We start from the raw sequence: 9,106 nt of genomic DNA on the forward strand, positions 1-9,106 counted from the left end.
AATGTTTTTCTTCAATAGAAACAAGTGAAATCTTGGAAGCCGTTCAGATATTTCAGACTGAAAAGAATATTAAATGAATTTTTAAAAAAACTGAAAATCAAATTGACACGCTATTTGGGATCCCTTTGCCGGTAATTCCAGCGTCTCCATCGCCGGAAGATGTATCAGGATACAGGAGGGTGTAAGGAATCTTAGCCGGCCCCCGCCTGTTATTCAGCTTGGGGTCGATGTTCCTTTCGGAGATCTTCTTCTGGATGTGCTGGAGACTGTCCCCAAACTTCTCGAATGCGAGGAGAACTTCCGGGTTGTCCGTCCACTCCGACGAGGCCCTCCGGCCCAAGTACACCTCGTCCGACATGTGCGTGGATAAGATCTCGATTAACGCCACTCCCAGCGTGGCGGTTAGCCTCTCCGGTAACATCTCCAGAAAGTACTTGTCCGGGTCGCGCAGGAATTCAGCGAATTCGGGAGTCCCCTCGACCGGGATGAATTTCCGGCACATGGAGGGACGGTTCGGGATGAAACCCGCGTATGCGTATTGGCCGAAATTCACGGAGGCGTGCAAGGCTGAGGCTATCCATATGAGGGTCGTCAATGTGTTTGTCAGATGGGAGACTGAGTTCAATTGGTACCACCACCTCTCGCCGGACTTGTCGCCGTGGCCGATGATCCGAATCTCCGTCCACCACGACTGAATTTCCGTGTCGGCGACAACGGCGGCGTCGTTCGAGTAGTAGAAGGAGCAGTAGTCAGAGACCCAGGTGTGTATGGCAGTCCATATCTCTAAACCATCGGCGGCGTAAGGGTAATCCGTGAAGAGCAACCGAACGCCGGAAGGTTGGAGGGGGTCTTCCACGGCCATTCGCCTGGACGTTGTTTAACAATAAGGTCAGAGAGAGTCGGATGATCAAACCGGCAGAAACATGTATACGTAAGGGATACGTGGTACGACAAATGGTTCCGGAAGAAGAAAACGGCGGAAAGGCAGATGGAGAAGAGTAGCACCTCTTGAGTAGATCAGCCGGAAGACCCTGTTCGTCGAATTTCCAATCCTTATAGAGGGCGGAGGTGAGCTCCAAAGAGAATTTGCCAGGGAAGAGGGTCTTCTCCAAGATGCCTTCCGAGTTTAGGAGAATGCTCCTGGCGAGTGCGTTTATGTGCATAGTGTCTTTGAAGTGTGGATCCAGCAGTTTGTGGATTGGGTGCATCTGGCTCAGCTGCCTTCTCGTTGCAATTATGAAAGGCTCCGCTACTGCGTGGGTATTCAGCCTGAAAACATGGCGATATTTATGTAAAGCTCCTTCTACAGGAGAGGAGAGCTTGCTATAGGACTCACCAGTGACTAACTAATTGGTGATAACTCGAATCGTTAGAGGCAACATGTGCCTTCGCAAGCTGCCACAACGCCCGTTCGGTTCCATGCGTCGCCGGAAGAAAGACCCTGTTGATCACTTCCTGGTAGTCGTTGGTAGTTGCAGACGTCGGGTCATCGCCTTTGGGGTACGGCAAGCTCAATTCTATTGCCAGTGGTTTCAAAGCTTCATTTTCTCTCCGAAATAACAGAGTTCTGGACGCGTAAATGCAGACCCCTTGGGAGTTTATCCGTTCCACGAATGGCATCAAATAATCGTAATGGTCAAGAATGAACAACCTCCGTTCGCCCATTGCCTGCAACAAATATGCAGCTTCCAATATGGGTTTCAATTGATTCTTTTCCGGTGACGGCGTCTTCCTGGTTGAATTTGAAACAATAGATGAAGTATACATTCTTTACCTGTTCAAGGGATAAGCCGTCCAAGTTGTTCTCTACATGCCAGGCTCGGATGGAGCTCTTCTCGCCGGACTTGCTTTCAGGTGGAAAAGTCTATAGAACAAAAAGACATATAAGAAAATAAGCCGTCTTAGCTCAGCTGGTAGAGCGCATGGCTTTTAACCATGTGGTCGTGGGTTCGATTCCCACAGACGGCGAATTAGTGTTTTGGTTAGTAAATTTTTAAAATTTTGGTATTGGGAGTTCACCTCTAAGCCTCTGATGACAACAGGGTTCAGTCCAGCGAGCATTTCTCTCCCAAATTCTTCGTCCTCCTTCCACGCTGAATCACTCGCTGCAAGCAGAACGGATCTCTTTCAATGGAAGATAACATAACACGACTGCAATTTACAGACAACCAGACTTGACCTGCTATGATTTGGGGCAATGGAAATTTTGTTGGATTTTCTTTCCTGCTTTCATGAGTAATGCGTCCAAAGAGCTGCTTAGGAAGCACTGCCTCCAGCTTCTCAATCATTGAACCCCCCACGACATGGTTCCGGTTCCCTTCGAATATCTCAAATATCTCATCAAACGATTGGAAGCTGTTCGATTCCTCAAACAAGGACTTTGCCTCCGGTATCAGAAATTGCACGATTGCTTGGACCGATTTGGATATGAACTTAGACTGTTTCTTCGGACTGAAGCGTTCGTCTGGAGGAACGTAGAAGTCCAAACTGATAATTTCCGGTCTGCTCTCTGTGCGAGGATCTGAACATAAGTAACAGGAAGAGATTAGGATCGTTTAGTTGCTATCTGTTGTGCTCTTCTGAAATTTCTTTCAGGTTGTATGATTCGGAGAAATTGAGAGAGAGAGTGTACCTTGCGCACTCCGAGCACGGCCTGTTCTTCCCCGGCGAGGATATGGGTACTGTCTTGATCCACCCAGGACGGGTCTCTCATGTTCAGGGCCTTTGTCAGGATTCGCTAGATCGTTGTAGTAATCATAGTCGTAAATCCTCTCCCATTCTTTTCTCTCTCCTCTCCCGTTTCCTCTCAAGTTCCGGAGCTCCTCTTTCCTCAGTTCTCTCAGAGCTTCCGGCGTCCCACTCGGAAGGTAACTCTTCCATGTACATGATCGCAGATATAAACGGATTAAGTAACTCAGAATGAACTTTTGCAAATTTGTATTGTGTGATGATGATAGCAAAGTCATCCAATATGCAATTCATCGATGAAATAATTTAAATGCTTGAAAACGTTTACCTTGTTAGAGAAGAACAGGCGACTTGATTTTGTCTTGGAATAGGGATAAACCCATGAGTTGCAGTCGAAATGTATAGTTTGATCTCTCGAAATTTCTAGCTTCACGAACTTCAAAAAGAATTCGTGCTTGTGTTGGTTTTGTATAACCAGAGCTCCTGGTGTCCCGAATTCCCGCTCAACATGAAATTCGACGCGATATCTTGTCTCTCTCGATCCTTTCTCTTTCACACTCTTGTCGTCTTTCAGATACGCTTTCTCACTCAATTTCCCTTTGAGAGTACCTGGAAGATGGATTGGAAGCTTTTGAATTCTAATGGAACGCGTCCAACAAAGCAGTAGAGAAGAATGAACAAAAACGAAAAACGAAAAAGAGAAATTCACAGAGACTCACTGTTATCTACTTCGGTGCTGCTGTAGAGCTGAATTGAAGCTGATCTTCTCGGCCCTGATTGGCCTGAATTCCGGCGAATGACGACGCATCCTTTGATAACAACAAAAGTTTTCGAAGGAGAACTGCACGAATGCAGACAATCGCTTAAGCTCGTCCACCACCCTACCTGCATCTTCGCGAAAATCTTCGATCACTGGTTTTGAATACTGGTTGTGAGCTTTATAGAGTAATTGAGAGGGTATATAATGGATGCTTGCATTGAAAGAAAAACAATTCTAGCTATTAACATTATCTTACAAAAACAAAGAAATAATTTAAAAGAAAGGTGCCTAACCTGCAACTTTGGCAGTGAATCGGATCCCTTTTCTTCCTTGTTAGGAATGGATAGCAAAAATTCCCTCGCCAGGAGCAACTCGACCAAGATGAATCTGCCTTCGTGTTGAGCTAATGGAACTACTGTGGAGACTTGACAAAATTTGCCCTAAAAGATGAAAATTAGCCTTACTGACCCATTTTTTCATTGAAAACCCATAGAAAATATTTTTTAGGCAAAAAAATCCACAGTAAAAAACTAAATAATTGGTGGTAGATTTTTTTTTGAAAATAATATTTGACATAATTTTTAATTTTTATTATAATTAAATATTTTCAGAAAAATATTTTATCCGAATTTATTTTTAAAAAATTACATATAAATTATTTATTGATCATAAAAAATATATTTTAATTCATTATTCTTCAATAAAAAAAATTTGCTACTTTTATGTGAATTTTTTATTTTTTTTAAATAATTCCTATGGAAATTACTCTAATAAAGTTTTTTATTAATTATTTTTTATATTTCATGTTTTCCGGCGGAATTTTTTGCCAAAAATTATCCCCAAAGAAGAAAATAAGAAGAAATAAAAAATGGTGCCATTGGTACCCTCCTTCGAGAAAGTAGCAAGTGCAGGGCATGAGGGTAAAAAGGGAAATTGAGGTATGGGACAAAAAATAGGAACCTTTCTTCTTCCCTTCTCTCTTATTCCAACCCTCTTAATCTTCCTCTTTAAAACTCTTCTTTTCGCTTTTAGAAAAGATTATGTTCTATAGTGAGTAGGTTTCTTGTCAATTTGTGTCAGAGTAGTCCTTTGGACCTATTCTGTCTCAACCGTTTACCGAACAGAATATCAGTTCGATTAGAGATCATATCCTTCATAAGAAGTATATTTTATGTCGTAATATTATACTTAAACAAAAGTTATTCAAGTTTAATTTTAGAAGAAGCAAATTTCAAATCAATCAAATCTCTTTTCAAACCCCTCTCATAAGTCAGCTGCTTCTATAGTTGATTTTTTTTTCTTTTTTTGTTTGTAGTCGATCGCTTCCGAGTTTTGCTTATAAGGTTAATTGCTTTTGATTTCCTCCAACTGATCGATTTTTTTTTTTTTGTGCACTCTAAAGTTTTACCCTTCCCTACTATAGTGGTTGAGTCGTATGTTTCACACCAAATGGTTTTTCGTATTGGATCAACCCTCTTTAAATTAGCGAAACCTCTTCTCTCTCATGTACGATTAGACGACACCCTTTTTATGTAGGCCATTTGGTCGATCAAAAGTTTTCTTTAGGGTTTTTTGAGTTGCAAGCTTTACTTAACCCAATTAAGTTATAATCTATGCCTAAGTAATCACTAAGATATACATAATTAATTACTTCAACACAAATTAACCAATTAACTTTACAGTTTAATCAAATAAAATTTAAATAAATTTATCGATGACATACACTTAATTAATCGACAACCGAAACCTTAAATAACATTAACATAATTATTAATAATAAGTGGTCCTAATTAATCACTATATGTTACACCTAAGTAACAATTAGGTTGCACTTAATTAATCACTAATGTACACATTATTTAATAGATTATAGTTAATAATTTACATTAATTTGATTACTTGATGATAAGATACACATAAAGTCACATTGCATTCACTTAGTTACTTACATCACAACTCATAAACAATATTTGGATTATTTTCAATTGCATTTCTAAGAGAAAATCAAATGAGTCTATTTCCCCTTGGGTTTGGTCCGAAGTGGGCTGCAAGAGAGGCCCGTCTGTGCCCAAAAGGAGGCCTTTTACTATACCCGAACCCATGGAATTCCTTTCCACAAGTCTCTCCCGATTCATCAGAAAGAACTGTGTAGTTTTTACTTCTCACCGTCCTGAAGTAGCAGCCGCCATTACTGAAATATTTGTAAGCTTGTTGAGTACTGCTTAATCCACCCACCACTAGGTTTCCCTTCACAAGCATAGATCCCTGACCCTTCTGCTTGTTTCTCAGAGAAGAATACGAAAAACCAAATCCAGCACTGGAAAACTTTTCCTCGTTAAATCCCATCGAGACATTTGAGACCAGAGAGTAGCTTCCGTTGCCTTCGTCCAGAGTGTCGGTGTACAGATAAAGAGGAAAGTGATGAGACACCTGGGTTGAATACATGTTAAAGGCCGGAAACTCCGCATACACGCCGTAATTAGCAAATATCGTCTGATTCACAATCTGCTCATCACCATCCTTTCCGAATAGCATCCGGTTTAAAAAATCAAAATTCTGGAATGAATGCGTTGTGATCTTACCGTGAGAAGACTTCACCCATCCTGTAGCAGAGATGTTCCTTCTTGCTACAGTCACGAAAGTTCCATTCAAGCCGCTAAAATGTGAGATTATAGAAGGGCTAAATGGTTCTGCACTGGATCGGACAAGATGTCCTTCCGTTATTGAACTCTTGTGATCCAACCAGAGATGCAAATTTGCGTCTATGAACCACACATTCAAAGCATTCGTGACACCGAATCCAAATTCATGAAGCTTGCCATCCAAAATATTTCCTAAAAATGGCGTAATCTCAATGTTGTACACAGGGAGATCGAAAGACCCAATTCCAGTTATGGGTCTCCAAAGAAGGGGATTGATACCACCTGTGTAAACAACAGTAAAAGGCCAAACAGCCCCCACCGTCTTTCCGTCGAGGCTAACTACAACCTCACGAAAAGATCCATTTCCGGGCACGCCGGTCAAATTGTTCGCCTTTATGTACTCATCGGGAGGATTCGTATACCAGAATTCATCACTTGAATGAAAAGAGACAAACACCTCCAAAACCGCTCGATAGGTATTCCTCGGAACTACGAATTCCTTGAACTGGGTATCCGTCGAGTTCTCGACTATAAACCATAATCCATCATTCAGAGGGAGGTTTCTCGAAATGGGTATGATTAAATCAGGGTGAGAATCAAAATTGTTACCCAAGTATGCCGCCGAATTTGGATGTTCTTCCTCGGCCGGATAAAAATGGAGGGTTATATTAACATGGTATATTCCAGTATAGGTTTTATCGACAAGATTCGCAAGATGAACAGCCAAAGTTTGAGGGGTTTTGAGCAATGAGGAATACCTAGTGATGTCCTTCTCAACAGTCCACACAATTCCAGTAGCTTTTGGCTCCGCTGTGCAGGAGCGCAGAAGTTCGACGCCTCCTAACCAAACGCCAAAAATGCGATCAAATTGCCTTCCTTTGCAGGTTGCCGTCCATTCCATAACAATCTTAGAGAAGTTCTGAGATGGACAGCTTGTGGGTGGAGTATAAGGGGCTGTGACTGGAGGTTTTCCGTAAGTGAAGCCGAAATCGTGCTGTAGGATGGGATAAGAGCAGGGTTTTGTGGTAGGGAGTTTGATGGGTCTGGTTACTTGGAAGAATCGAGTGGGCACATCATCTGCATTAGAGGATTCTAACAGGGTTTCAGGTTCCAGCAACTTGGCCTTGTGGAGATTGGAAAGAGAGAGGAGAGGGTTCACCAGTTGTAGCAGGAGAAGTAGGAGAGGTAACGAGAAAGTAGGGAAAGCCATCACAGGTGAGAATGGTCACTACTTCGAGCTTCACGCCCTTTTAAGCAGTATCACAATTCACAACAGAGAATAGAAATAATTTAAATCGCGGCGGAGCCGACGAAAGGTGAACTAAATCGGAGAGTTCGATGAAGATCAAGGTAAAGATTTCAGAATCGAACCGCTCCCGTTAAATTTCGAAGGATCGAGCTGCAACAGTTGCAGTTTTAACGGGTTTATCACGGAGCAGATAGGTTTCACAGGTTATTTGATTGTTCAAAAGATCATTTACATTAGCCAAAATTCCACATCTCTTCTTTACTAACAAAGGATTTTTGCCAAAGTCTCTCTAATTGGATATGGATTAAGTGTTATCCGGTCGGTTTCGACCCATAAATAAAATGAAAATTTGACCATTATTATTTCTAAAAATAGTTATTGAAAAGGAAAATTTGATCATTATCTCATTTTTACTAACTATTTTTTAATATAATAACGATCAAATTTTTTTCTTTTTCTTTTCTTTTCTAGGAGTTCCAAACAGACCTTATTGACATGGTGAGGTGATTGACTTGTTTAAATAAAACCGTTTTCCCTTCATATGGTCGAGGAATTGGTACAAACCCTTTCAAGGTCCTATCTTTTTCAATTCGCGAGTAGAAAAACTAGGAATGTATGACTTTCAAGTAGGCTAGAATTTGGAAGTGAAAGTTAGAATATATTGAAGGATGTTTTTGGTGGAAGAGGTTTGATGCAATAATAGAAGTATTGAGGAAATATGCAAGGATTCTTGGGGAAAGAGGAACCAATGTGAAGAAATTTGGAATTATATACTCATTTAATTCTAAAAATACACAATTAAATCCTATAATACACAATTAACTCAAAAAAACCCTCTTAATTGTTTTTTGCATGGCTCTAATCTTATTGTTTTTGTTGTCACCTCTTCTTGAGAGACTACATGCCTTAGGTAGTGTACTTTCAAAGAATCAAGTGCATTTGGATAATTTAACATGGAGATGGTAGTGTTGGAGTCGACTCAAGACTTCATCTAGATGATGTAGGGTCTTCAAGATTCTTACTATAGATCAAGATGTCATCAAAGAATACTGGTACAAATTTCATGAAGCTTTGAAAGGAAGTTGGGCATTGGTTAGCCCAAAATGCAATACCAAAAATTTGTAGTGACTATCATCTATCTAAAAGGTGATATTTTTATGTCACTGTCAACCACTCAGATCTAATGATAACCGAGCCGAGGTCTAACTTGGAAAAAAGTTGTGTTCCACACAATTGATCAAGTAATTCATCAATAATGAGAATTGTGTACTTATCTTTGATGGTAATGACACTGAAGGCCTGATATTCCACACAAAACCTCCACATCCACCTTTTTTTTCATCACTAATACGGGGGAAGAGTAAGGACTATTAGTTGGTCTAATCCTACCTTCTTGAGGCATTTTTCTAAAGCAATATTTCAATTTTTGTTTTCTGGAAGGGTAGCAGTAAAGCCTTGAGATAGTAGGAGAGGCACCAGGCTGAACTGCAATCTGATGCTCATGAAATCGCCCAAGGGATCAGGTAGACCATATTCACCTTGTATTATTGTTGGGCTAATTATTTGGAAGAGTATGACCTAATTTTTTGAGGATGACATCTTTTGTAAAAAATCTTATCACAAGGAGTGGGGCTCACCATCTACCATTACCCACAATTAGTTCGAGGTCATTAAGAGAGAATTGTTGCATGCTTAACACTATATTTGCTCCTTTTTTTTATTATAAAAGCAAAGATATCAGCATGAATAAGAGATCCTTGGACACAA

The 9,106-nt window shown here is 40.5% G+C and overlaps 2 protein-coding genes and 1 non-coding gene across 3 annotated transcripts; 1 reads left to right on the top strand and 2 right to left on the bottom strand.

The window, feature by feature from the left end:
- On the bottom strand, positions 1-3,579 carry LOC137963337 (linoleate 9S-lipoxygenase 6-like). The gene is made up of 9 exons (XM_068810473.1): positions 3,408-3,579; positions 3,017-3,297; positions 2,633-2,873; positions 2,180-2,521; positions 2,020-2,105; positions 1,775-1,864; positions 1,337-1,668; positions 1,006-1,269; positions 1-866 (listed from the first exon to the last, which is right to left on the bottom strand). The coding sequence occupies exons 1-9, from the start codon at positions 3,577-3,579 to the stop codon at positions 98-100; spliced, it is 2,577 nt and encodes an 858-aa protein (XP_068666574.1). The 3' UTR covers positions 1-97.
- Positions 1,896-1,968, top strand: TRNAK-UUU (transfer RNA lysine (anticodon UUU)). Its single transcript has one exon. It is a non-coding gene; the product is annotated as a tRNA-Lys (tRNA).
- A 1,780-nt stretch (positions 3,580-5,359) lies between the features above and the next one.
- LOC137962835 (peptide-N4-(N-acetyl-beta-glucosaminyl)asparagine amidase A-like) lies at positions 5,360-7,348 on the bottom strand. The gene has a single exon (XM_068809935.1). It carries the CDS (start codon positions 7,298-7,300, stop codon positions 5,453-5,455), a length of 1,848 nt encoding a protein of 615 aa, XP_068666036.1. The 5' UTR covers positions 7,301-7,348; the 3' UTR covers positions 5,360-5,452.
- Between the last annotated feature and the right edge of the window lie 1,758 nt (positions 7,349-9,106).

Source organism: Aristolochia californica, unplaced genomic scaffold, assembly GCF_029961685.1.
Source record: "Aristolochia californica isolate CCGP_79_NKW_82.1479 unplaced genomic scaffold, dmAriCali1.0.hap1 SCAF_4, whole genome shotgun sequence".
NCBI lineage: Eukaryota > Viridiplantae > Streptophyta > Magnoliopsida > Piperales > Aristolochiaceae > Aristolochia > Aristolochia californica.

Bases quoted from the DNA above. Each gene is read 5' to 3' on its own strand.
- LOC137963337 (XM_068810473.1), bottom strand. From the start codon at position 3,579: ATGCAGGTAGGGTGGTGGACGAGCTTAAGCGATTGTCTGCATTCGTGC. The intron at 2,522-2,632 runs GTACACTCTCTC...ACTTATGTTCAG, and splicing joins CCGTGCTCGGAGTGCGCAAG to ATCCTCGCACAGAGAGCAGA. The intron at 1,270-1,336 runs GTGAGTCCTATA...CCATGTTTTCAG, and splicing joins CACCAATTAGTTAGTCACTG to GCTGAATACCCACGCAGTAG.
- LOC137962835 (XM_068809935.1), bottom strand. From the start codon at position 7,300: ATGGCTTTCCCTACTTTCTCGTTACCTCTCCTACTTCTCCTGCTACAA.